Source organism: Sorex fumeus, unplaced genomic scaffold, assembly GCF_029834395.1.
Source record: "Sorex fumeus unplaced genomic scaffold, SorFum_2.1 ptg000017l, whole genome shotgun sequence".
Classification (NCBI taxonomy): domain Eukaryota; kingdom Metazoa; phylum Chordata; class Mammalia; order Eulipotyphla; family Soricidae; genus Sorex; species Sorex fumeus.
This window is the reverse complement of record NW_026606074.1, coordinates 1,297,377-1,325,244: the sequence shown is the minus strand read 5'-3', so window position 1 is coordinate 1,325,244 and position 27,868 is coordinate 1,297,377. Positions and strand designations below refer to the sequence as shown.

Sequence of the window (27,868 nt, the reverse complement as noted above, 5' to 3'; positions counted from 1 at the left end):
CAATGGGCAGAAGTTGGTGCCAGGGAGCATGTCTGCTGTGTGCCCGCCTAGCTGGGGACATGCGTCTGTGACCAGGATGTCGGTAGGCGTGAGACCAGCGAAGGAGGCCCGGGAGGGTGCCAGTCTGCTACTCGCCTGAAGGGACGCTTCCCTGGAAGCCTGCCGGGGACTTGGTCTCACTAGACTGAGCTGTAGCCCACAATCCCTTGACCAGGGCTAAACACAGTTTTACGATCTCCATGTGAACAAGTGCTAAGGTAAATAAAAGAGCAGGCCGAGAGGGTGGTCTCATTCCTCAACACCGGGTCCGTGGAGAAAAGAGGGACCCGGCTTCTTTGGGGGCCCAGCCAGCAGGGGCATCGGGGCGGAAGGAAAGCACTAGCTGTGATGCTTTAAAGAAGGGACCAAGACTGAGCACCTGTGCCAAGAGGAGGGCAATGAACACTGGACTCAGGACAGGCCTGGGCCACGGGAGCCTTAGGGTGGGGTTCGCTGGTGGGAGGGGGGGCAGGGTGGAGGAACTGGCCTGGAGCCATCAGGCTCCTCCCAGAAGCACCCAGAGGGAAACCAGCTGTCTATCTCTTCAGGGAGCAGTGGCCCTGGGGGTGGGGGACTTAACTGTAAGAGGAAGCCCAGGGCAGTGGCACCAGGCAGAAAACACTAAACAGACATACAGTGGAGACCAACTCTGACCTTCACAATGACTCCTGGTATCTGTACCAGCGACTCCCGGGAGAGAGCCGGGAGGGAGAGTGGGCCGCCTTCCTCTCCACCTCCTGTGGGCACTAGGGTGCCACCTGTGAGCCATGGGACAGGCATAGCTGGGGTTAGGCTGTAACCCGGGAGCAGACTCACAGGGGACAGGAAGTCGCCCCCAGGTGGGTGGGCACGGAGGGCGCAGGAGGGGCCAACACCCGACCTCAGTGCTCTGTCACCCGATCCTGCCAGAGAAGTCCAGGGCACGACCCAGCCAGGGACTGGCACACTGTGAAGCCAGAGGAGCAGTGCCCACGGGAGGCCGGGCTGAGGCCTGATGGGGGCCGAGTGCAGACTTGCAGCTGAAGCCCGAGCTGCGCCTACCTGCCCCCAGACACGTCCAGTCTGCAGAGCAGAGCGGGGCGGTGAGGGGCAGCTCACATTTGTTCCCGGTGGACAGGTGTACCCTGCAGTCAGCCTGGGGAATCGCTGTGATGACTCACAAGGCAGGGGGTACACAAAGGTCGGGGCATGCTGGATGCAATGACCCCTTCACAGGCACATTTCCACGTGGCGATTCCCAAATGTATGTGGCTTCCCAATGCATCAGAAAAAGGAATTTATAATGTCTTCTAGCAAAGTTAAATGGGTTTTGTCTTCAGGATAAAAAAATAAGTTTGAGGGGCTGGAGCGATAGCACAGCTGGTAGACTGGTCACTCTGCATGCAGCCAATGCGGGTTCGATTCCCAGCATCCCATATGGTCCCCTGAGCAATGCCAGGAATAATTTCTGAGTGCAAAGCCAGTAGTAACCCCTGTGCACCGCTGGGTGTGACCCAAAACAAACAAACAAAAAGTTTGAGCAAGGTTCCGCTTCCCTGTGCATGTCATATGAAACAGCTGGTGAAATGCCAGCCACGCTCCCTGAGGACACGTGCTCAATTCTCAAGGGCCACAGCTGCCCTGGACCCCTTAGGTCACTCTACACACAGGCACTGTACCCTCGGCCCTCGGCAGCGCTGGGCAGTCGTCACCCGTGGCTGGATCAGACTAGCACTCCATCAGCACCGGGGACTCCAGGTTCACTCAGATGATCCAACTGTCCCGTGAGAATCGGGCTGTGGTCCCGCTGTGGAGGGTTGATGTGGCCCAGCCTGAGGGGGCAGCAGGGGAGAGAAAGGGCAGTGCTGGGCCCACAGAGTCCAGGGCAGAAACTCCAGTTTGGGTACAACTTTAGAAAAGCAACTGCAAGTCTCCCACTGCCCCTGCTGCCAGCACCCACCTGGCACGTCCTGAGAGAAGGTGCAGGAGCAAGTGCAGAGGTTGACTGATGTCCATGGGTGGGACGGGGGTCAGCCCACACAGCTTGTTCCTTCCAGCAGCAGCTGGGCAGGCTCGGTACGGGGCAGCTCTGGATAGGTGGCACCTGTGAGGAAAGTGAGGGGCATTGAGACACCGAGGAGATGGAGCTGCAGTGGGTGTTCTTGCCTGCAACAAGCAAGTCAGCTTCCCAGTGAGATGTCTGCAGGAACACCACAATATGCCACAGGGGCTCCGACAATGGGGATTCTGGGGGTTCCCTGACTGTGGGATAAGCACCATCCATTAGACAAAGACCCCCCACGCTGCTCCTTCAGGTCAGCTGTGGGCCGGGTCCTGGCTCCCGGGTCTCCAGCGTACGCTGTGGGGTCAGTGTCCTGCGCTTGCTGCCCCTCGTGACCTGCCAAGGTGAAGTAACGGGGGCCGTGGTCACCAGCAAGGCCGTCTGTGGGGTTCAGGGCTGCAGGAGAAGCCTCGTGCCCCCAGAGCCTGGGCGCTGCTCCCTGAGGACGCCCCGGGGCCTGATATAAGTGGTGAGGCGCTGTGCCGGGGAGGAATGTGCCTTCAGCTGCGAGCCTGGCTCCTGCCCCGCTCCTGCGCCTTCTTCCTACTGACGCTGTACGGCCAAGGCAGCGCCGAGACGGGAAAGGCAAGACAGGCACCGAGTGGGCCCCGGCTCCTCGGGAAGGTCCACCTAAGCAGAAGGCAAACTGGATGCTAGTCAGGGCTGCCTGGGCTCGGGGCCGGGGGCTGAGTCACTGCTAATTTGTGTGGCCTCATCCTACCGGCAGGGACGCTGAGTGTCAGCTGAGCCTGTGGGGGGAAAGCAGACCCGGGCTCAGCCTGGGCCCCGGGGGGTGGGTCTGACCAGCCCTTTCATTCTGTCCCTGACCAGACCCCACACCGACCGAGGGAGGTGACTGAACGTCTTGGCGCAAACGGCTCTCAGAGCCAGGGACTCCCTCAGACAGCGTTGCTGGCACAAGGCAGTGGGCGTTGCCTTGAGGGCTGAGTCTGGGCCGGGGCTCCCAGGCCTAGTGACATCTTTGCTTTCTCTCCCCAGTGGGAACCGGGAGCCGTTCTCTGCTGAGGGAGGGGCTCTGGCTGGGGGGCGCCTGCCTGGCCACCTGCACGAGGTGAGTGAGAGCGGCAGGGGCCGGGTCTGACCAAGTCCAGCATCTCAGAGCTGTGGCCCGGGTCCCTCTCAGCTGGGAGCGAGGCCCTTTGCAGAGAGCCTGGAAGCTCGCGCCTGGCACCGGGCAGGGAGGGAGACCTTCTCCTCGGCTCCACGGGACCCCTGATAGGACCTTGTCCCTGTTCAGGGCATAGACTGCTGCCTCTGTGCTGGGTGCAAACAGGGAGACTATTCATTTGAATGACACCGCCCACCCTGTGACCCTTCCGCACTCTGGAAGCCCCCTAGGAGATAGTCTGCAAATGAAACCCCCCGAATGACCATCCAGGGACAGCTATTGGGGCCCGGAAGGGAGCAGCTGATTCTGTGCTGACTCCGGGCTGCCTGTGTCAGCTCCACCTGGCCAGTAGCCTGGGGAGCCTCCCCTGAGAATCGCAGCTGACCGGACTGTGTGCCTCTGTCCTCTCTCGCTGGCCTGACACTCTGTCTGATTCACAGACGGTGCTTCTGTCACCGAGGCCCACGCTGAGGAAACAGGGACAAGGCTGACCCGTGCCAAGCTGTGACCAGCCCTGGGCCTGCAGAGGGGAAGGGGGGCGTCTCCCACGTGGCACCTAGGGGAAAGCCGCCTGAGAGCAGAGGGGGGTGACGGGCGCAGAAACACCCTCACCCCTCTGACCGGGCATGCGGGCCGGCACTTGGCGCTGTGCTCCGCACCTGTGGACTCGAGGGTCCTCACAGCACATCCCTGAGGGCAGCGTCAGGGCTCTGGTGCTGGTGTTTCCCTCCTTGTTGCTCCTGGCTCTTCTCTCTCTGTGTGCTTTAAAGCAGAAATTCCTCAGGGCCAAGGAAGGGACAGTGGCCCTGTGACAGCTCGAGTGCAGTCTCCAGAGTGGTGTAGGGATGGTGTCTTAAACTCAGAAGTGCCAGGGGGTCCGGCAGTGCCAGACAGAGCCCTGTTCCCAGAGGCATGGTGTTGTCAGGAGAGGGGGCAGTGGTATGTGGACGCACCGTCTCCGGTTAAACAGGCTTGATCAACCACGAGCATTTATCTCAGAACAGAGATAAATACTTAGCTTACTTAAGTATCTTAGCTTTCTTTCTTTTTTTGTATTCTTTTTTAAAAATTTTTAAAATTTTAAAAAATTTTTATTGGTGAAACACCATGAGGTACAGTTGTAGATTTACAAATTTTTGTGCTTGGGTTTCGATTATACAATGATCAAGTACCCATCCCTCCACCAGTGCCCATTTTCCACCACCATGGATCCCAGTATCCCTCCCACACCCATCCCCCCATCCCACCCTGCCAAGTATCTTAGCTTTCTTAAGCAGACAGAAAGGTTTTTAGTGTTTGTCCTGTAGTTGGGAGGTGGCTGCTGTGGAAGGAATCCAGATTCCCGACCAGTAAGAGCGCTTGGTCAGAGGCGAGTTCAGCCAGCCTCACCTGACTTTAGAAGATTACACTGAGACCCCGCGGCCATAGTATTAAACTTTTTTTTTTTGTTTTTTGGGTCACATCTGGCGATGCACAGAGGTTACTTCTGGCTCTGCACTCAGGAATTACTCCTGGTGGTGCTCAGGGGACCCTAAGGGATGCTGGGAATCAAACCCGAGTCGGCCGTGTGCAAGGCAAATGCCCTACCCACTGTGCCATCGCTCCAGCCCCAGTATTAAACATTTGACAGCAAACTTGGCACCCATCTCCCAACTCGAGGCATCGGAAGGGCCACTTAACACATGGGGGCTGCAGTGCGTGGGGTGGGCAGCCGACGGGAGCCCATGGTCCCTGGGGGGTCAGAGGTATCCAGAAGGTTGACTTACAGGCCTCACCACTTCCCACTGACATTAGGGACAGTGACTACCCTAGGACTATCCCAAGGGTGGGAGTCATTTTAAGCTTATTTCTAAGAACAGCAGTTTCTTAAAATCAGCTGATGCCGTTTATCTTCTGCTACACCATTTCTCAGGCCTTCTCCTCTTGGGGCCTCTCAAAATATTTGTTCTAACCTGTGGCTTCTGATCTCATTGTCCTCTACCCTCAGGACGCTCGCCATATATATAGAGAGAGGATGGAGGCCTACAATCTCAGCACCGTGACTCAGTTTACCCTGATTGGGCTCTCGGATCTCCCTGGGGTTCGCTACCCTCTCTTCGTGGTCTTCGCTGTCATCTACCAGGTCACCTTGCTGGGCAACGGGGCCATTCTCTTGGCCATAGGGGCGGAGAGGAAGTTGCACACGCCCATGTACTTCTTCCTGGCCAACCTGTCCCTTCTGGACATCTCGTGTCCTTCTGCCACCGTCCCCAAGATGCTGGACAACCTCCTGACGGAGCAGCACAGCATCTCCTTCCTGGGTTGTGCCGTTCAGCTCTACTTCCTGGTGGCCCTGGCGGGGACGGAGGTCTTCCTTCTCGCGGTCATGGCGTATGACCGGTACGTGGCCATCTGCTTCCCCCTTCGCTACAGCCTCATCATGACCAAGGCTCGCTGTGTGCAGCTGACGGCTGCCACCTGGGCCGCGGGGTTTCTCAACTCCCTCCTGCACACGGTGTTCACCTTCCGCCTGTCTTTCTGCAAGTCCAACCGTGTCAACCAGTACTACTGCGACATCCCCCCGGTGGTGGCCTTGGCGTGCTCGTCCACGTATGTGGCTGAAATGCTGGTTCTGGTGGTTGGAGGAGTGTTAGGGATCGGGGCATACCTGATCACCTTTGTATCGTATGTCTACATCATCTCCACCATCCTGAAGATCCAGTCTGTGGAGGGGAAGCGCAAAGCCTTCTCCACCTGTGCGTCCCACCTCCTGGTGGTCTGTCTCTTCTACGGAGCCGCCATCTTTACCTACATCCGTCCCAACTCGAGCCAGAACTCCCCGGCCCGGGACAGACTCATCTCCATGCTGTACGGTGTCATCACCCCGATGCTGAACCCTATGATCTACAGCCTGAGGAACACAGAGGTGAAGAACGCGCTCCGGAAGGTCCTGTGTGGAAGATCCTTGTGATCAAGTCTGACCCAACCTGGTGCTATCTCTCCTGATGCACCCTGGGGTGGGGTTTTGCTGATAGCTTCAGTAAGACAGACTCTCTCTATGGGGGTCTCAAATGTGGTGTCCCTAGTTAGATTAGCGTCAAGGAGCAGGGAGTTAGCTGGGGTGTGAGTGCAGGCGTAAGGCACACTGTCTGTGCCCAAGACTGGTCCCACCCTGCACGTAAGTCCTTCTCCATGTAGCCCCCTGGGTCATTTCTCTTCCTGCATGCCCATGTCTCCCCAGTTGGAGAACGCCTGCACCCTCTGCACCCAGCGCTTTCTCCTTCCATGTGTCTCAGGAAGTAGCTATGTCTCTAGTCCGAGTGCACGTTGTCCTTCATCCTCCGACCTCTCAAGCTTCCCGGGAAGAGCACTTGCCATGTCCCCTGCCTGTGTGCGGGCAGGTCCCCAGTCTCTGTGAAGGCAGCTGGAGCAGTTCCAGAAATGTGCTCAGACCCCGAATCACCCCCAATGCAGGCTGTCACTGGAGGCTGGGTCTCTGACTGGCTGCTCCATGTAGCCGTGACAGGAGGGTCATGCAATGGAGGACCCCGTCGCCTCGACATTTGACTAGGATCATAGATGTGAGATGTGTGCCGTTTACTCCTGGTGGGTTTCTCTTCTGCTGAGGGTTTGCATGTGACATGTAAGATTTGAGACTCACAGTACCGACAGAAAGAATTCTGGGCTTTGTGAACTGTGTTGCGGTGTGGAAGCAGGTGGGCTCCTGGTCTGGCGTCCTTCTGTCCTGACCAATAGCTCTCTCTGTCTCTGCTCTCACAGCTGTGAGCTGTGGCGCAGTCCCGAGGCCAACGTCTCCTAGAGTTCACCACACAGCGCAAATGGAAAGCGTGAATCAGAAAGAAATAAAGGAAAAGTTCTAGCGGCTTCTAGGCCCATGCTGTTCCTGAAAATTATGGTACCGTTCGTTTCTCATTAGTGTGTCACTGTGGGCGGTCCCTGACATACAAGCCAAATGTCCCTGTGTACCCAGAGGAAGTTTCAGGTGAATGGACAGAATTGGAGGTGTCACAGTGGAGATACCAAGAGGTGGGTGCTCCGTGGGTGCCCTCCCTGTCCGAGTGGGAGTGTGGGTGGCACTGCAGGCACTCTCCCTGCCCAGGGACAGATGCTGCCATCCTATCTGGCCATCCTCCAGCTTTTCCATGGGTCCTCCCAGAATGGTGCCTGTGACAAAGCCACGGAGGGCTCACGGCCACTTCACTCCATCCAAGTCACCATGATCCGAGAGACCAGGCTTCGAGCCAGGCCTCGGGGGCCAATTCTGCGTGCTGATCCTGCTAGTCTAAGATGGGGTCCGGTATGGGGGCTGGGGATGCTGGGTGACATCGTCCAGGCAGCTCTGAAGCCAGCCCTTGGCCAGACCTCCACCCTGCAGTGCGGAGGGGACCTACTAGGCAGGGGCGGGGCACAGAAGGGGAAGTGGCCTGCAGGGCTAGGGGCTCTGTGGGCATGTGACATGTGCTAGGTTGGGGCCTGATTTCCCCGGGTCATGAGGCAAGTCTCAGCATTTTAAAGTGTGACATGTGAGGCAAGGGCATCAGTCCCGACATTGCCCTTCGGCCAAGCAGGCAACCAACAGGGGGCTCAGGCCCTCTTCAGAGCGGGTATTCCACTCAATGCCCGTGGGCTGCACGCACTACACGGGCTGAGGAAGTGAGCCCCAGGGGGCACATGCTGTGCCAGTGATAGGTCACTGCCACTGCTTGGGGCTCAGGGACTGGCACAGATGACAGAGTTGGGGGAGTGGGAGGGAGCACCCCAGTTCAATCCACATCCCAAGGAAAAGCAGAGTGCAGGGGAGGACTGAAGTAGCATGGGAAGGTCAAGGAGGAAATGAGCTCTCCCTGCGGCCCTGATGGGGGTACTGGGGCCTCAGCCTCCTGAATGGAACTGGGCCACTGGCCAAGCTGGCCCAGCCCGGGACAGGAGGGAGGCTCCCGGCCTGACCCCCGGAGGAAATAGGAGGGAGGGGCCAGGCAACCAAGATCTCTGATTGGACGTCTCACAAACCCTAGAAGGGCATATGCCATCTGATTGGCTGTCCCACAATCACCCACACATCCTCATTTACATATGCAATCGGATTGGTCTTTCCAATCAGTTGCCCACATTGAGCATAACCAATCAGAGTCGAGAGAACTAAGAGGTGGGGTGCGAGCCGTGCACAGAGCGGCAGAGAGAAGGATGGAGGAGAGGATGGAGGAGAGGAGAGGGCGGATGGAGGAGGCAGAGGGAGGCTCAGCAGTGGGGTTGCTGCCTGGACTTGAAGGCTCTGTGTCTGCTGCTGAAGATCCAAGCGGAGACCAGCCTGTGGGACGTACCCACAAGAGCTGCGAATAAAAAGCTGTGACTTTGGGGCCAGCATGCCATTGGACATGTGTCCCCATTAGTGGCAGTTGGTCATATCCACTGTCACTCCAAGAAGAGCCCCTCCAGGCCTCAGGGCAGCTGGCTGCAAAGGACCCATACTAGAACAGTCCAACAGAGACCTTGGTGAGGGCTGGTGGCAGAGTCCTCCAGAGATATGTCTCTCCAGAGATAGTGAAGCTGGGGACAGCAGCGGACAGACAGGGTGTGGCCTTGGCACAAGGAACAGGCGAAACCACAATAACTGCCCTCAGAAGGGGGAAGGCCAAGGGACAGTTTGGAGGAGCCTCTGATCCATGCCTGTGGGGGAGTAGTGAGCAGAGAACCCAGGGAGTCACTCAGTAACAAGACACCTGTCCGCCAAGACAGAGTCAGGGTGTGCTATGAGTGTGCAAGTCAGTGCCAGACTCAGAGAGCTGGAGGACTGAAATGGAAAGTGCCTCCAAACACCGAGACCCAAGACCTGAAGGAGTGAACTGAGCTGTGGGCTGTCGGGCTCGGGCTCAGGATGAGGGAAAACCCTAGAAGCCGCCGAAGGGACACAGGAGCGAGGCGCCATTGTGGGTGACTGCAAGCTAAGCCCCCTACACAGGGGGCTATGCTCACCCGGTCACAGGGCTAAGAGTGGAAAGACGGGCAGTGATGCCAGAGCTTGCTGTCTAGAACACCCCAGAAACAGTGTGATAAGGGTTGAGTGGTGCTCACACAACCCATACAACATTGTAACACACGGACTCCAAAATGCAGAGGAAAGAATATTCTAGAAGAACAGACCAAAGAGAGCTGATGGATCTCTTTAGTGAGACTGCACAGAATGAGGACACGTGATCAGATGAAGCAGAATTCTGCCTTGGATAAATGATAAAAAGGCTGCATTAGCAATCAGGCTCCATGTGGTTCTCTCTTTTTAAAAAATTTTATTGAATCATGAAAGAATGTTACAAGCTTTCATGTTTGGGTTACAATCACACGATCAAACACCCATCCCTCTACCAGTGCACATTACCCACCACTAATCTCCTCAGTAGACCCCTCTTCCCCACCCTCCCCCTGCCTCCACGGCAGACAATATTCCCCATACTATCTCTCTAATTTGGGGCATTATGGTTTGCAATACAGACACTGAGAGGTCATCATGTTTGGTCCATTATTTACTTTCGGCACACATCTCCCATCCCAACTGATTCCTCAAGCCATCATTTTCTTAGAGATCCCTTCTCTATTTCATCTGCCTTCTTCCCTCCACTCATGAGGCAGGCTTCCAGCTATGGGGCAATCCTCCTGGCCCTTGTATCTACTGTCCTTGGATGTCAGCCTCATGTTATGTTATCCTATACTCCACAAATGAGTGCGGTCGTTCTATGTCTGTCCCTCTCTTTCTGACTCATTTCACTTGCATGTGATTCTCTTTGAAAGCACACTTGGAGGAAGAGTTAAAAGTTAAGTGGAATCAGTCAGAGGGCAAGGTACAGACTCAGAATGATCTCTCCTATGTGAGATATAAAGGGACCTCATAGGGGAACATCGATGTCCAATGCTCAACAGAAACGATGAGCTGGAGAGTTGTGGCAGAGAAGTGTGTGGTGGCAGGTGGATATGGGGCTGGATGTGGAGGAGTGTTTGGTGGCGAGTGAATGTGAGGTTGGATGTGGAGGAGGAGCGTGTGGTGGTGGGTGGATGTGGGGCTGGATGTGGCGGAGGAGTGTGTGGTGCGTAGGGGCGGAGGAATTTGCAGTATGTAGTGGTAGAGGAATGTGTAGTGTGTGGCTGAAGAGAAGTGTGTGGCATGGCCGAGGTGTGTGATGATGCAGGAGTGAGCAGTGGTGGAGGAGTGTGTGGTGGTGGGTGAATGTGAGGTTGGATGCGGGGGGCCCCGCCAGACCACTCTCTGGCCCGTGGAGGTGGCCCTAGGGTCCGTAGGTGCAGGGAGGGACCGGCCGAATGAACATAAGATGCGAGAGACATAATGCAGTTTAGAAACAGAGAGAAAAGGGGACAGGACAGAGCTGACAGGACAGCAGACAGGATAGGAGAGGACAGAACAGAGCTTTATTCAGGGCAGCAGGGGCTTAAGTACCTATCAGTACAGGAAAAGCACAATGCAGTTACACAAAAAGGGTCACGTCCATATATGGTTAGGACTATATGTTTGACATGCCATGCATTACGAAGTTTATACCAAGTTAATCATTGTCAGTTACAGCCATGACAGATGTTTTCTCAGGATAACCATACATCGGGATAACCATACATCAAGATAACCATACATAGCACAGGCTGTGCCTGCCGCAGGGTCACGTAGGTCAAGATGACCATACATAGCACAGGCACGTAGGCCCTTGGTCAGTTAAAGGGCCAGCTTCCCACAGATGGATGTGATAAAACATTGGTGGTGGGTGGCTACCGGACTGGATGAGGCGGAGGACTGTGGTGGCTGAGGAGTGTGTGGTGGTGAAGGAGTACGTGGTGGTGAAGTTTCTGGTATGTAGTGGTGGAGGGGTGTGCGGTACATGGTGGCACAGGAGTATGTGGTGGCAGAGGTGTGTGTGGCGGTGGAGGAGTGACTGATGGCTGAGGAGTGTGTTGTGGCAGGGGAGTCTGTGGTATGTGGTGGCTCAGGAATGTGCGGTTGTAGTGCTCTACCACTACATACTGCAAATTCCTCCGCCCCTACGCACCACACACTCCTCCGCAACTGTGTGGTGGTGGAGGAGTATATGGTGGCAGAGGAGTGTGTGGTGTAAGTGAGTGGCAAGAGTGTTTGTGTGTGATGGTGGAGCAGTGTGTGGTGTGTAGTGGTGGAGGGGTGAGGTACATGGTGCAGAAGAGTGTATTTTGTGCGGTGGCAGAGGAGTGCGTGGTGGTGAGTGTGCGGTGGCATGAGTGTGTGGTGTTTGGTGGTGCAGGAGCATAAGGTGGTGGGTGTGTGAGGGTTTGGTGTGGCAGAGAGCACTATGGAAGCAGAGGCCTTGGAGCCTGAGCACTGAGCACAGAGCTGCCACTCGCAAGTAGTGAGACACCCACAGGCAAATGTACCACACAGCCTCCATGTGAGGGTCTGTCCCACCTGTTTGGGCATGTGAGCACATGGGCACGAGGGCATTTTCTGCAGAGCCATTTCACCATGCTGATGCGCCAGCCAGCACATGAGGTTAGAGAGCTGCTAGTGTGTCTATGCCCAGTGAAAATACTCAGGGTTTTCTAAGTATAGCATCATATCATCTGCGAACAGTGATAGCTTGACCTCTTCCTTTCCTATCTGTATGCCCTTGATATCTTTTTCTTGCCTAACTGCAGCTCCACAGCTGGAAGCCTGCATCATGAGTGGAGGGGAGAAGGCGGCTGGAATAGAGAAGGGATCACTAAGAAAAAGATGGCTTGAGGAATCGGTCGGGATGGGAGATGTGTGCTGAAAGTAGATAAAGGACCAGACATGATGACCTCTCAGTGTCTGTACTGAAAACCATAATGCCCCAAAGTAGAGAGAGAGTATGGGGAATATTGTCTGTCATGGAGGCAGGAGGAGAGTGGGAAAGGAGGGGGCGGGTATACCAGGGAGATTGGTGGTGGGGAATGTGCACTGGTGGAGGGATGGGTGTTTGATTGTTGTGTGATTGTAACCCAAACATGAACGCTTGTAACTATCTCATGGTGATTCAATAAAAGAAAAAAAAAAGAAAATACTCAGAATGTGCTGTTCAACCCTCTTGAAATGTATTTAATATATACTGGAGAAATAAGGTTGAAGCTTGCAAAAGTGCAAATGTTTCAGAGCAGCCTGGGTAGCCGGAGGGTGTGGGTGAGCTGTGGTGTGCTGGAAGCCCCGCTTTTCTCTTCCCTGCAGGAGTTTGAGGCTCAGGAGCGGCTGTTCCCAGGCAAAGCCCAGGGGCATTCACGAAGGGACCAGGCACCCAGAGCTGAAAGCCAGGGTGGCCGTGCGGCTGTCTGCCTTGTTTTGGGAGGAGGGGGAACAGAGGGGCTCAGAAGGTGGGCTGTGAGCACATTCTAAATCCAAAGCCCTTCCTGGCGGCCTCTGCGTGGGGCCTGGTGCAATCCTCCCCAGAGCCTGAGCTTTGTCTGCCTGGAGGATCCCTCTTTGCAGAGGTGACTCAAGGAGCGTGTCAAGACAAAGTGCAAACAAAGGGCAGCTGGGGAACAAGAGAGCCTTTCCACTCCCACTGTCTGAGTGCCGAGTCTGGGCACCTCAGGGAGACCGAGAACAGCACAGCACAGGGCCTTGGCAAAGAGGTGCCTGAGAATGGGGGATTACTGGAAAGCAACTTCTCTGCCTCTCCTCAGGCTGCCCCAGAGGCCCTGCAGGCAGGGCCCAGCCCGCCTCACCCGGGGACTTGTTAGGGACTTGTTAGCTCTTCGATGTGACAATTAAAAAGTTACGGTGGCTCCCAGGGAGGCGCTGGTGCTGGCTGCTGGAGTCTGGGTCTCAGGAGAGACGTGCTCATTAGAACATCCTCCCGGGCTTCCCACTCAGGACATAATGAAGATGCGTGCAGACGGGAGCTCGGCCACAGCGGGGCCAGGAGAAAGTTGGAGGAAAAGTTTTCGCTTCTCCTGGGGCCTGGTGCAATCCTCAGCTCCATGCACAGTAAGCGGGCGGGCTCTTTCCGGCTGTGAATCAGCTCAGGAAGGCTCTGGGGGGTGGCGCCTGGCGTTCTCCTTAGTCAGAAGCACCACACGGAGTGCGCTGTCTGTGCTAGGAGGCTCAGCACAGGCTGGCACCCGTGGCCCTCCCCTGGGCGCCTCTGCCTCGGATGGGGGCTGGTCTACACAGCCTCCCATGCTCACAACACTCCCAACGTGGGCTGGGGGGCCAACAACACCCAAGAGTCCACGGCCAGGCTTCAGTTAAGCCAGGGAGAAATGAACTGACTCATCTCATTCACGCCTGCAGTGCCCGCACCCACGGCCCGGACAGGCCCAGCTCCTGAGTTTTCTTTTGGAACCCGCTGCTTTATCGCTTTCTGCCCCGAGCACCACCTCTGCCCCTGTTTCTGCACCCCTAGTCTGTGCAGAGCGTCTGAACCCCAAGCAGTCACAGCGACAGTGACAGAGCTGTCAGCAGCTGGTCAGCCAGCTGCCAGCGGGGTCGCACTGTGACCCAGGAGTGTCCTCCAGACATCTCTGGCTTTGGCCACGGATGTCTCCGGGCATGAAGGAGGAGGGCGTTCCCCCCGTTGCAGGTGCCTTAAGCAGCCCCAGCAACCGCATCAGGCCTGGCTGGCTCCAGAGCAGCCACTGCTGCCCCCAGCCCCTAATGGCAGTCACCCTCTTCGTTCAGCAGAAACTCACTCTTCCACTCAACCATCCTTCCCTGGCGATCCCTCTGTGGTGTCAGCCACGAGGGGGCCAGAAGTGTCTCTCCTGAGCCCCTCTGCCCCACTCCCCCACCCCCACCCAGTCCAGCTCTCCCTTCCGAACAGCACCCCCTAGGCCCTGAGGTGCAGCACCCCTGTCTTCCAGGGTTCACCCTCCCCCAAACATATTTCCTGTCAGTTTCTTTTTCCTCAAAGTTACCAGGAATCAAAACCAGGTTCTCAGACATGCAATTCCTGTCAGTTTTTATTACAAGGTCTTCTTTAGTTATAAAAGTAAACCGGGCTAGAGAGACAGTAAGCAGGTAGGGCACTTGCCTGAACTGTGTCGACTCCTGGCGATGATCAGGGGACCATAAGGAATTACTCCTGAGCACCGCCAGGGGTAATTCTTCAGTACAAACTAGGAGAAGGCCCTGAGCACGGTTAAATGTAGCCCCCAAACCAATCACCAACGCCCTCCCCCAAATGAGCTTTTTGTGCTTTGCGGCTTCCCCCATTCTGGATTATGCGAATACAGTTTGGCTCCCATGAGCTTGTTCAGGGCTCACCTGCTCTGTTGCCTGGAGGAACAGCAAGTGGAAGGAAGAATCAGAGTGAGCACTGTCACGTGTGATGAGCCAGGCTGTGGGTCCCTGGAAAGTGAGAAGAGACCAATCACTTCCATTAAAAAAATAAACATTAAAAAAGTAAAGATTCAATTCTGGACAAAAGATCTAATTTACATATGCTTACTCCACTTCAGAGATAATATTATATGTGAAACTAAAAGTTTACTTTTATTGTATAAAAGTACAATACACCTACACTGGAAATACTTCTCTAGTACTAAGGATACACAGAAATAAAAAGCGCCCAAAAGAAGAAAAAGACATTAGCAATGAACTTTTCAGTGTAGGCATCTCCCATGTCAGCCACAAGCCACTCCCCTCAGAAAAAAAACACACGTAAAATTCTGCTCCCAGAGCAGAAACCAACCTCAGAAACGACACGAGCAGGTCACACGAGGCTTCTCCCCAGACACCCTGAGCAAAGCTCTGGCTGCTGTGCTGAAGGCGAGAAATGCGTGCAAGAAGACAGGGACAAGAGAATAAGCTCGAGGCCCATGCTGGCGAGAGTGTAAGAGAAGCAGATGCCAGAAGACCAGAGATGGACACAGACACGGGGCCTTAAAGGAGACACTTCGGGAGTCCTTGAGGCACATCAACAGACAAACATTCACAGGTGCAAACCGGCTGAAGTTCACAGAGCTGGCGTCTCTGAAACTCATGGCAAAGCTCTAAACATTTTCCGGAAAGAATGGTTAAAGACAGAAGGGGCCCCTTTCCCCGTCACACGGGGAGACCCCTGGGGGTCCGGGGAGGACCAGGCTGGCTGCTTCCTTGGGGAGCACTCCTCACCAACCCATCCCGTTAGTCCAGCTCCAAGAGCTTTCACCCTGCATTTGCAAGACACTCTATTTTTTAATTTTTTTTTTATTAGTGAAACACCATATGGTACAGTTGTTGACCTTACAAGTTTTGTATTTGGGTTTCAGTCATACAGTGATTGAGCACCCATCCCTCTACTAGTGCCCACTCTCCACCACCAATGTTCCTAGTAACCCTCCCACCCCTTCCATACCCCCATCCCATCCCGCCTCTGTGGGAGGGCATTCCCCTTTGCTCTCTCTCTCCTTTTGGTTGCCAAGGTTTGCAAAAGAGGCATTGAGAGTCAAACATGTTTGGTCCATAGTCTACTTTCAGCATGCATCTCCCATCCTGGAAGAATCCTCCAAACACCCTTTACTTGGTGTTCCTTTCTCTGTCTGAGCTGCCCCTTTCCACAGCAGGTGCAGCTGGCCTTCAAGCAATGGAGTAAACCTCCTGTAACTTATCTGGACTATTCTAGGATGTTAGTCTCCTATTTTGTTACTTTATATTCCCCAGATGAATGCAATCTTTCTATGTCTGTCCCTCTCGTTCTGACTCATTTCACTTAGCATGATACTTTCCATGTAGTACCACTTGTATGTAAATTTCATGACTTCGTCTTTTCTAACAGCTGCATAGTACTCCATTGTATAGATGTACCAAAGTTTCTTTAACCAGTCATCTGTTCTCGGGAACTCGGGTTTTTTTTCCCCCAGATTTTGGCTATTGTGAGCAGTGCATCAATGAACATAGAAGTGCAGATGTCACTTCGACTATACTTTTTTGCCTCTCCAGGATATATTCCCAAGAGCGGTATTGCTGGGTCAAATGGGAGCTCAATTTCTAATTTTTTGAGAATCGTTCATACTGTTTTCCAAAAGGGCTGGACCAGTTGGCATTCCCACCAGCAGTGAAGGAGGGTCCCTTTCTTGCCACATCCACGCCAACACTGGTTGCCCCTGTTTTTTTGGATGTGGGCCAGTCTCTGTGTTGTGAGGTGATATCTCATTGTTGTTTTGATCTGCATCTCCCTGATAATTAGTGATGTAGAGCATTTTCTCATGTGCCTTTTAGCCATTCGGATTTCTTCTTTGAGAAAGTTTCTGTTCATTTCATCACCCTATTTTTTGATGGGGTTGGATGTTTTCTTCTTGTGTCAACCAGTGCGTTGTATATCCTTGATATAAACCCCTTATTGGATGGGTATTGGGTGAATATCCTTTCCTACTCTGTAGATTGTCTTTGTATTCTGGTCATCATATCTTTTGAGGTGCAGAAGCTTCTTAATTTAAGATAGTCCCATTTACTTATCTGTTTCCACTTGGTTGGTCAGTGGAGTGACAAGACATGCTTTTTCAAGGTCACAAACATCACAGTGAAAATGGGGACGTCCCCAGTATCACTAACCCTTCCTCATGGTGAAGGGCAGGTCCCCACCTGGTGGCAGGCCGCCACCCCCAGCTTGGACGGCGTTGTAAGGACATGGGCTGGTGACACTGCTGTCCTCTCTCAAATGCCCTACTCAGATGCCGCTTCAGTTGGCCCCTGGAGATGCCTGGGGCCATCAGGCCCACACCAGCAATGCCCTGGAGGCCACATGGTGGCAGGGCTGGATGCAGGGTTGGCCATGCTTGGCGGGCTCTCTCTAGCCCTGGGGACTTGATTTTAATCTATCTTAAACTTCAACTGCATTCTGTCATCTTAGCTGAAACCCTTCTTGGCGACACTGCCCTCTTGTGGGAATCACACAGGAAGTGAAGGGGGCCCTTACAGGTCTGGGTGAGTCGGCTCCAGCCTCACAGCCTTTGAGCGCATGAGGCAACGGGTGGGCCAGCGGGGTACGGATCTGATGTGACGTGCTCCGATGCTCTCTGTCAGGAGAGGCGTGGCCAATGTCCGACACGATGGGGGTCCTGCTCTGCCCTCCCGGAAGGTCGTGTGACTCTCACTAGAGAGGACTGTTTCATTCTCTTCTAGATCTGCTTTCACCCCCTCTGCCCACCCTGCTCCTCCACCTCAGGGACCCTCAGCTGTGGGATTCTCCATGGGCTCATGCTGAATGATTTATTTTCCTTTTTGTCTATTCACCCATTATATCTATTTTTCATTTTCATTTCATTTCATCATCCTGTTATTCGTCGATTGCCTCGAGCAGGCCCCAGTAACGTCTCTTTCATCCTAGCCCTGAGATTATATTCAAGGCTCTTTAGGAGAATGAGACCCATCATTGTTACTGGTATTTGGCATATTTGGTACGCCACGGGGAGTTTGCCAGACTCTGCCCTGTGGGCAGGCTACATTCGATAGCCTGCAAGTTTGTCCAAAGTAGGAATGAGATAATAAGATGTCATAAAAAGATGTCCTGATAAGAGGTCGCGCGGCCGCGCGGTTCCGGGAGCTGGATTTTATAGTCTCTGAGTCAGAGACATTATATCTATAATCCAAAAAATTTATCTTTTTTTCTTTCAACTTATATAATCCCCTTGAATTTTTTTCCCATTTTGCTGCTCATGAAAAATTTCATCTTTTTTTTTTTGGGATGGCTCCTACTGGTGATTTTAGGCCAACTGGGCATGGTGGTTCCATGCAAGGGCCTGAAGACTTAGTGATACCCAGGGCCCACATGTGCCAGGGACTGATTCAGAGGGTGCTGGGGCCTTCAGGCAGGCTGCACCCAGTGGGGCTTGGGGAGAAGGGGGTCCATAAGGTGCCAGGGATCAAACCTGGGCCAGTGCAGGCCCAGTGCCCATGCCCAAATTTCTGGTCTCTCGCACCCCCAGACTGCATCTTCTTCACAGCGGTGCAGAATCCCACTGCGCAAAGGTACCAAGGTCTTATATTTCTACTGTCATTACCAGCACTCAGATACTTCTATCATTTTTTGGATAGGGGCCACTGACAGTGGTACTCAGGGTTCTCCCTAGGTGGTGCTGGGGGAGGGGGGGAAGCACGTGTTGCCAGGGATCAAAGTCACAGACGCACACATGGGAGCCATGTTCCCTAGCACATGAGCCCCAGTCCTGCGCTTGTTGTCACGCACCACGCTGCAGTGACAGTGGGGACAGCTTCACCTCCAGGGTCAATGTCCCCCTATTCTTAGAGAGATCCCAAAGAGGGGTGCTAGATGCACACGTCTGCCACAGTGGCCGCACCATTCACATTCTTGTGGGCAATGCCGGGTGTGAGCACTGCTGGGGGGGGGAGGGGCGTCTCCCACAGCATCAGGCAGCAGGGAATGCTTTCTGGTGATGAGCGAGCAACCCCTCCCTCCACCCTCTGTTTCTCTCACATCCGCAGGCCACCGCACACCAGACTTTCTGCCCAGTGTGGGCTGGGTGAGGTCTGAGCTCCAGTAGCCCCAAAGGCTCGGGGACTTGCTCCTATCACTGGACTACTATTGTTTCTACCCGTCCCCCTACCATGGACAGAATAAGGATAGCACAGCTGACAATAAAAAAAAAAAGCTTACTCATGGGTTTAGAAGAAGTCTCGGAAATATCTCATTTTTGAAGAAAAGGGATGGCATAGGAAGACTGTGTGTGCTTCACTGGAAATTGCATCTAGTTCCTAAAAGCATTTTATTTGGGGGATGGGAGTGCCCGAACAGTGATGGGGGCCTGGAGGCCTCTCCTGGTGACCCTGAGACAATCAGTGCTGGAGGCCTCTCCTGGTGACCCTGAGACAATCAGTGCTAGGACCCATAGATGCAGGGCCGCCCGGACCAGTGCTGAGGAGGGGCAGGTGGTCTGGTCATCATGCTGCCTCCATGCGTGCAAAGCACGCCCCCTGACCCGGTTGCTGTCTCCCCGGCCATGGAAACACTTGGGAACTACTGGGAGTTTCTTGTAGCGAGGCTATAGTGTATTAGAGATACATATCAGGGGCTTGGGAGAGAATTAGGTTAGGGAAGGTCTAGCACATGCCCTGTCCGGCTCCATCCCTGGCACCACAAGTTCCCTCGAGCACCATGGGGTGCATCCCTGGAGGCTCCCAACACCACCAGTAGCCCGGAGAACCCTCAGATCTTGCACTGAACCACTGGCCCAGTTGACTGAGAATTGATGGGGGATCCCCGGGCTGCTGAGCACTGCTTGGGAGCCCCCCAAAAGGTTCAGCAGTCAGGGCTGGGGATCTAGTATGGGGTGCAGGGGGCATACTCTGGAGGCCCCAGACCCTGGTCCAGTCCCTGGCACTTAGGTGGCCTCCTGAGCAGTGCCAGACGTGGCCCTGGTGATCCCCAGCACCCCAGGGCCCTGAGTACCACAGGGAGCCCCCAAGTCCTTTGAACTAGCTGAGCAGAAGACTTCAGTCCTTAGTAAAAGAATCTCACAGCTGGACCTTTCAGGGGAATTTGCCTGCTGCCCCGCATGATGCTAACTTCTAAGAACTCAGCACAGTGGAGAGGTCACACTTCTAAAGCACTCTGAGACCATATTCCTGTAGGATGACGCTAAAGACACGGGAGCCCTAAGACAAAGCGCCAGAAACAAATCCACTGCCCTGTGGTCACATTAATCCAGCAGTCTCTGAGGTCTCGGACTCACCGAACACACAGGGAGCAGTTCTCCAACCTTCCCCGGTGACCAGGACTAGAGCCCCCGTGTCCACTCCCCACCATTGGCAGAACTGTGGTCGCTGCCCAGGAGAGCAAAGGCTTCCCCATGGAAGGACCTGGGAGCAGACACACACTTGGTCAGCCTGCCCGGAGCTGTGCCCTAGGTGTCTTCGGCTGTCAGCGCAGAGGCCAGAGAAAGGCCCCGACTCACCATCTTGAGCTACTGAGACCCCAGGAGGCAGGCTGCTCCATTGCTCCAAGTATGGCGGAGGGTACGGTTTATGTGTGGGCACGGGCGGGCACAGCTGCCAATCAAAGTCTCTTCCGTGGCAGTCCCTGTACCCTCGTCTTAACATTTCGTTTATTTGTAAGTAAGTCGAACTACATCGTGCACAAGCAGGACATGGATAAAGGGAAGCAGGCAGGTCTGTACGCCTTCAGGCCCTCCAACGGGGTGCTGGAGCTTGGAGCTGGACACGAGGGCTCCCTCCTCAGCGTTTGACCCTCAGATGTGTGGCCCTGAGTTCATATTTATGAAGCCTTTGTTGACCGATGCTCCTGGTACCCAGGGCAGGATGCTCACCCCCCCCTTATCTCTCTCCTTCCTTCCCTCCCCCTCCCTCCTTCCCATCCTCCTGCACTCCAGTGTCTGACCACTGTCCTAGTCCTCAGTGCCCAGTGCTCGGGGCCTGGGGCTCAGAGATGGGCAGGTACTGGACAAAGACTCCTGGGTCTCCTGTTGGGTTCTTGTGGAGATGATGTGGAAGAGAGTCCATGTGGGACCCCAGGACAGGGTGGGTGCAGAGCCTTCAGGAGGGGTGCCCCGTCCGTGTACCTGGGAAGAGGTGGTGCCCATATGCTGGTACTCCTGCTGCTGAGGGGCTTGTTGGGGGGACAGGGCCAAGCAGGGCAGCGGGAAACACTCCGCCACTGGGGAAGAAGCACAGGAGTGAGGAGCGGCTGGCGAGAAGAACATCAGAGTCAGGAAGCAGTTTCCAGGGACCCGGAATCCAGAGGGAAACTGAGACCTGCAGAGCAGCGAGTCAGGAAGAGGCTAATGCTTCAGAAAGGCCAAGACCTTCCGGATCCCAGCCTGCATCTCCTTGTTCCGGAAACTGTACACGATGGGGTTGAGGGTGGGGGTCACCAGGGTGTAGAGTGCGGCCACGATCTTGTCGCGGGAAAACGAGTAGGCGGTGGCGGGGCGGATGTAGGTGTAGATGACGGGTGTGTAGTAGAGCACCACCACCAGCAGGTGAGCGGAGCAGGTGGAGAAGGCCCGCCGCTTGCCCTGGGCGCTGCGGATACGCAGGATGGCGGCCAGGATGAAGCCGTAGGAGAGGCAGGTGAGCGAGAAGTCGCCGACGGCCAGCGTGATATCGGCCACGTACACCATCACCTCGTTGAGCCGCACGGGGCTGCAGGACAAAGCCAGCAGTGGGGGGATCTCACAGAAGAAGTGGTCGACGGCGTTGGGCCCACAGAAGTGCAGCCTCAGGATGAGGCCCGTGTGCACGCAGGAGTTGGTGAGGGCGATGGCCGCCACCAGGCCCAGCAAGGCGGCGCAGGTAGGGCGGCTCATGAGGGCATGGTAACGCAGTGGGAAGCAGATGGCCACGTAGCGGTCATAGGCCATGGCGGTGAAGAGCACCATCTCGGCACCCAGCGCCCAGGTGAAGAGGAAAAGCTGCGCCATGCAGCCCGCGTAGGAGATGGTCCGCCCGGACGGCAGCATGGCCGCCAGCATCTTGGGGAGGATGGTGGTGGTGCAGACTATGTCCACGGTGGCCAGCGCCAGGAGGAGCACGTACATGGGCGTGTGCAGGGGGCTGTGGAACACGATGGCGACCACAATGAGGCTGTTGCCGAGAAAAGCCACCAGGTAGAGGCCCAGGAAGAGCACGAAGAGCAGGTGCTGCAGGTCAGGCCTCTGCGTGAGGCCCAGGATCAGGAACTCACTCACGGTGCTGCTGTTCATCTTGCTGGGAGGACTCGTGGGGGAACGTGGCAGACGGAGAGCACCTTCGGAGGCGTGGACCGTGTGCCCACGTGTGTGCACTCACCTCTGTGCCCGTGGGGTGCCTAGTGCGGGAGACAGCCCGGCGTGGGAAAGGCCCGGGATGCAGCTCCGTCCCCGACGCCAGCCCTCTGCCCTCCAGGGCTCCTGCAGTGGGCTCTTCCGTGGACAGCACGCTGAGCTGCAGGGGGTGGAGGGAAGAGGTGAACACCTCCTAGATCTCAGCCCCCACGGGGAGCAGGAACCACACGATTGCCGAGTGCTGCTCTGCACCGTGTCCCTCAGTGTCCCCCAAGGCCACACCACCACAACTGCACCCTGAGAGCAGGGGACGGGCCTGATGGGCGGATGAGGGTTCCCCAGGATATTCAGCAGAGGAGGCTCACGAGCACTGGGGCACTGGCCCATCTGACACAGCAGGTGGGTGCCATTGGGGACGTGTCCTCATTCCTAACGGCTGCACAATGCCTGCGGAGGCATCAAGCTTTGGGCTTGTCATTTCTCGAGTGTATCACTGGGCCAGGTGGTGGGGACACCATGCGTTGGCACGTCTCCGGGCCTCCCAAGTAAGGAGCCAGGTGGCAACTGTTTTGGGAAGCCTGGGAGATTTGGAACTGGGAAGAGCCAACTTTGCCTAAATCCCTGCCCAAGGCCTCTGGCTCATTCATCTCTGAGTCCGTCTGTTCCAGAGAGTATGGGCTGGTGCTGGGGCTGGTGGAGGAATTCCAGGACAAACGTGTTACCTAGCCACATCAACACTCTCCTCTGCCTTGTGGAGAGCCTCCGGCACCTCTGATGCCTTCCTGCAGTCATACAGAGAAACCACCTTGGGGCCTGATGGGATCTGACCGCCTGCACACCCGGAAATGTCCATGGGCAGTTTGCTGGACTCCGGCTGTGGACAGCTCTTGCCCAGGCAGGTAACCTCTTACAGCTGTGAGAACTGACTCGACTCACTGTCCTGCAGTGACCGGGCTCCCACCCACCTTCCTTGGCTGTGTCTGACTGTCTGCAGCTGTGAGTCCCAGTCACACAGGGTGCACGGCATGAGGCGGGGCCCAGGAGCAGGAAGTCAGCGAGACTCGGGGGCCCCACAGCAGCTCAAAGACTGCAGGTCGGAAGCAGCTGATGCAGATGTGTGAGCTGCCGCCAAGCTCTGGGCCGGTGAGTGGCCAGTTTCTGCTCCCCTGCGGCTGGGGCCAATAAGCAGGAGAGGAAAGGAGCCGGGGGTGCAGGGTCTGGCACCAGGGGCACACGCCGCCCCAACCCAGCTGTGATTTAGGTGCGGAGACTCTCCTGCTTCTGGAGACCCTGAGTGCTGTAGACTGGGAGGGTGGCAGTCAAGGCCTCTCAGCCAGCCAGTCCCGGGCTGCTGTGTCCCGGGGGTGGAGACGATTTTGCCAGGGCCAACGGTCCTTCTCCCCTTTGGGCACTTCTTGGTGGACAGGGGACAGGGTCTGTGGGACACTTCAATGGAGCAGGCAGAAACTGTGACCCAGAGAGCTCGGTATGGGCAGGACTGACCAGGCCTCCTGGAGGGGGCTCCCCATTAGCCCAGAACCACCCACTCTTTTTTTTGGCTTTTTGGGTCACACCTGGCAATGCACAGGGGTTCCTCCTGGCTCTGCGCTCAGGAATTACCCCTGGCGGTGCTCAGGGGACCATGTGGGATGCTGGGAATCGAACCCGGCTTGGCCGCGTGAAAGGCAAACGCCCCACCCGCTGTGCTATTGCTCCAGCCCCGAACCACCCACTCTTGGGGCGACCAGAAACAAAGAGCCTGCTGCTAGGACATGGTGCCGCTGGTCTCCTCCTGAGCACCTTCGTCACCTGCTGGCCAGGTAGACCTGCACGTCAGGCATGGTGAGACCTGGGAGAGCACCAGCCCGTCCTCCAGTCTGCCTGCTCTGTATTCCTCTCTGTACATGCTTGCTCTCCCTCCTCACCTCTGACCTGCCCCTCACTGTATACAAATAACCAAGAAATGTCCAAGTCAGGGTTCTTTTGTTTTACCGCATCCACCAGTATTGCTCCTGGTTCTGTGCTCGGGGATTATACCTGGAGGGGCTCAGGGACCATACGGGATCCCGGGGATTGAACACAGCTTCGGCGTGTGCAAGGCAAGTGCCTGTTTCCTGTATTACGCTTCAGCCCCCGTTTCTGGTGTGTGTGTGTGTGTGTGTGTGTGTGTGTGTGTGTGTGTGTGTGTGTAGTTTCTCCTGGTGGTGCTTATGCCCGGGGGACTACACAGCACGGGGATGAACCCCCCAGTTCCCTCAAAGCCACGTTCCCTCCCCGGCCATGGGTGTTGGACCAGGTGAGTGTGACTGAGGCAGATGTTTAAGACTCTGAATTCTGTGGGCGCTTTCTTTTTCTTTTTTCTTTTGTGGGTCACACCCGGTGATGTTCAAGGGCTACTCCTGGCTCATGCACTCAGGAATTACTCCTGGTGGTACCTGGGGGACCATATGGGATACCAGGAATCGAACCCGGGTTGGCCGCGTACAAGGCAAATGCCCTCACCCGTCCTACCGCTCCAGCCCCTGTGGGCCCTTTCTGCTGACAGGTCTGTGGAGTTAAACAGTCTGCTCTGCACCTCACACTGCACAACACACCCCACACCCTGGAGAGACTCCCATCCCACCCGCTGGGTCCCACCAGATGTCTCGGACTGACACTCGGCACAGCTGCAGAGCCTCCTGCCCAGTGTAAAGTGCCCGAATGCACGGAGGACAGGGACCCCAGGTCTGCATGAATGTTTGCACCTCTGCCAACTCTGGTTCTGCCTTGTCACAGCCCCACACATGCCCTTCCCTGTGCCTGCAGACCCCCGGAAGCCGAGAGCCCACACTCACCTGGGGTCTCTGATGGGGGTTGCCATGCTCCATGAGGGGGCTGCAGAGTGCTGCTGGCTGTTGGGGAAGACTTTTATACGGCTTGATGAGCCCCTCCAGACTGAAGTCACTGTGGTGGGGGCGTCCCCTGGCGCAGGGCTCCTGGGCTTGGCATTTCCTGTATTTCCGACGTCGTGTGGCAAGGATCTCAGAGGAACAATTAAATCCACCCCCCTGGCAGCTAATTGGGGCATGCAGGACGCGGCTCCCCTGGTCTTCGTTTCTGTCAAAGCCCAGTGGCTTCCCGGGGCACAGGGCAAGCAGGGGTTGAGCACTGAGACTCTGGAAAGTTCTTGGAGCCCCAAAGGGTGGGCATCTGGGGTGCTGCTCTCCTAGGGAGGGTCCCGGCATAGCTGTGTGGCCCAGAGTCCAGTGCTGATGTGTACTGGCCTGGCAAGTGAGGTGTCCATGGGCACAGGCCTGTGTGACAAATGCAGCAGATGCAGTGCATTTTTCTGACCGTGGGCATGTCCTCTGCTCACGGGCCCTGGGATTGGGCTCCTGCTTCTCTCTGGCGGTTAATAAACACTATTTCGTGTGGTGGGTACTGAGAGCGAGGTCGCTGCCCCCTGCCCAGAGAGTTGGTTTGTGGGTGCTGCTCCAGTGGTGGTATTTCAGGTCCTCTGTCAAGGTGAAATCGCGTCATGTGTCACTTTGTACCCGCTGAGCTGGACAACTCGGTGTGGGAAGCACTGGGCCTGAGGACGTGGAACCACACGTGGGAAACAGGGTGAAGTCTGTGCTGAACAGGGCGCATATCCAGAACAGAGCGAAAGGGGCCACTCCTGCGACGGGGTGCTCTGGGCACTGTGGTGGTCGGTCCTGTGCACTCATGGGCCCTTGGCCTGACACACCATGGAGCAACACGGTCTCAACCACGAGCCAGTGGGACTGTGGGGCTTCAAGACAGCCTCACGGAACGTCAAGTCTTCAGGAGAGTTCTAGAGGTAGAATGTTTGAAAAAGTTAATGCTGGGCCCCTGGGAGACAGGCAACACCCTGAGCACGCAGGAAGCCTGGGCTCGCTCCCGACACCTTAATCCCTGCAGTGCTTGAGGGAACATGAGGTTCCCAGGATGGGTCCGGGGTTCCTGCAGGAAAAGCCTGTGATCCAGCTATTGGTTCCTGGCCCTGCCACTATACTCCCTGGGCTCCAGCTTGTTGGTTCCTGGCCCTGTCACTCACTCCCTGGGCTCCAGCCTGTTGGTTCCTGGCCCTGTCACTCACTCCCTGGGCTCCAGCCTGTTCTCTCTGGCCTTGTTATTCCCTCCTGTATCTGAGATAATCTGAGCAGAACCTCCAGGAAGGCTCTTGAGCACTGCCAGGTGTGCCCTGAAACAGAGCAAAATGAGTGCTGGGTTGGAGAGTTGAACAGGTGTGAGGGCACAGGCCCAGGGGTGCTGGGTCCCCTCCCTGTGGCCCGCACAGCACTGACCTCAGGTCCTCGCACTGTGCTGCTGGCCTGGTTGCCCACAAATGACCAGGAGACATTTGAGCCCTGCCTGGAGCCCCCCCACCCCGCCCCGAAGTTAAGGCTACCAATGATCATAGGGACAAAGACTGAAACTGGAAGAGGGCCAAGACAGCAGCTTTACACGTGGGAGCCCCCATGTCTGGTCCCTGGTAAGCACGACCAGGTCCCAAGCTCCGTCCCCCCAAAAAATGGTGAGGAAGGAACTCAAACTTTTCTTTCACTAGAGATGTGAATGGTGTTTATTAGTTGTGTTTTTCTTTTTTTCACTTTCAGGTATTCTTTATTCCTTTTTTTTAATTAATTGGGTTTTTATTATGTTTTTAATTAACTGAGATTCTGTGATTTATAATACCGTTGTTGATGGTTTTCCATACACATAATTCCAACCAAACTTACCACATTGTATCTCCCTCCATTCTCCAAGAACCCCAGTGCCTCTCCCCTTCTGCTACCACCCCAACCCGAAACTCAATTGTGTGGATCAGTTCTGCTGATGTGTTGCCTCTGGCCCTTGGTTGTTACCATTCTGTGTATGCTTAGGTTCCACATGAGTGAGATCATTCTGTATGTATTCTTTTGGCTCCCTCTGGCTCAGTGCTGGGGGTGAGTCCCTGCAGTGCTTGAGGGAACATGAGGTTCCCAGGATGGGTCCTAGGGTTCCTGCAGGGAAAGCCTGTGCTCCAGCTATTGGTTCCTGGCCCTGCCACACACTCCCTGGGCTCCAGCTATTGGTTCCTGGCCCTGCCACTCACTCCCTGTGCTCCAGCTATTGGTTCCTGGCCCTGCCACTCACTCCCTGTGCTCCAGCTATTGGTTCCTGGCCCTGCCACTTACTCCCTGGGCTCCAGCCTGTTCTCTCTGGCCTTGTTACTCACGCCTGTATCTGAGATAATCTTGTGATAATCTTGTGAAGGGGTTACCCGGGACTGGTGTGAGCATAGCCTCAATCCCCGAGGGAAGGTAAAATGGGAATACAGCATTTCTCTGAAACACAAGCTTGGAAATTTTATTTTATTTTTACAAAAAGAATGAAATGCAAAGTCCAGTAATGCAGCGTATACGTGATGGAGCAAGTGGTGGTGATCAGGGGATTGAAACTGGGCCTCACCTGCCCGAGGCCTCCATGTGGGGGTGGGGTAACCCAACACAGACAGAAGCCACACTCCGGGGTCTTTGAGAGTCAGAGAGCACCAGAAGGCAGGAATGTCATGCAACCCCAGAAATTGTGGTTCTTAGAACCCCCAGAATGAGCTTAGGGTTGTCTGTTTATTCTTTTTAACTTGTTGGGGGTGAAGCCAAGACCTGGAGAGGCTACGTTTAACCTGAGCACATCAGTGGGTTTACTTGGACCCCAAAACATCGACCCAAACCCTGCCCGGTGTCCATGGGCTTCAAGTCCAAGGGTTCCTGGCTGGGTGCGGGGCCCCACAGTGAAAGGAGGCAGCAGGCGGGTGATGGCTCATCTTGGACTTTTGACAATGACATGCGCTTTGAAATTGGTGGAAAAGAGGAAGCCCCATTTCATTGAGTTTTGCCTTGAAACTGTGTGTGGAAATGACTGCATCCTTCGACCCCAATTCCCGTTGTCCCTCAAATCCAGAGGAGGTCCCC

The 27,868-nt window shown here is 55.5% G+C and overlaps 2 protein-coding genes across 2 annotated transcripts; one reads left to right on the top strand and one right to left on the bottom strand.

Moving 5' to 3' along the window:
- Positions 1-5,223: 5,223 nt before the first annotated feature.
- Positions 5,224-20,375, top strand: LOC130021584 (olfactory receptor 5V1-like). The gene is made up of 3 exons (XM_056112340.1): positions 5,224-6,140; positions 7,158-7,235; positions 20,246-20,375. Exons 1-3 carry the CDS (start codon positions 5,224-5,226, stop codon positions 20,373-20,375), a joined length of 1,125 nt encoding a protein of 374 aa, XP_055968315.1.
- A 552-nt stretch (positions 20,376-20,927) lies between these two features.
- Positions 20,928-21,851, bottom strand: LOC130021528 (olfactory receptor 13G1-like). Its single transcript, XM_056112286.1, has one exon. It carries the CDS (start codon positions 21,849-21,851, stop codon positions 20,928-20,930), a length of 924 nt encoding a protein of 307 aa, XP_055968261.1.
- Between the last annotated feature and the right edge of the window lie 6,017 nt (positions 21,852-27,868).

Bases quoted from the DNA above. Each gene is read 5' to 3' on its own strand.
- LOC130021584 (XM_056112340.1), top strand. From the start codon at position 5,224: ATGGAGGCCTACAATCTCAGCACCGTGACTCAGTTTACCCTGATTGGG. The intron at 6,141-7,157 runs GTGTGGAAGATC...CTGACATACAAG, and splicing joins AACGCGCTCCGGAAGGTCCT to CCAAATGTCCCTGTGTACCC. The intron at 7,236-20,245 runs GTGGGTGCTCCG...TTTATTTGTAAG, and splicing joins CACAGTGGAGATACCAAGAG to TAAGTCGAACTACATCGTGC.
- LOC130021528 (XM_056112286.1), bottom strand. From the start codon at position 21,851: ATGAACAGCAGCACCGTGAGTGAGTTCCTGATCCTGGGCCTCACGCAG.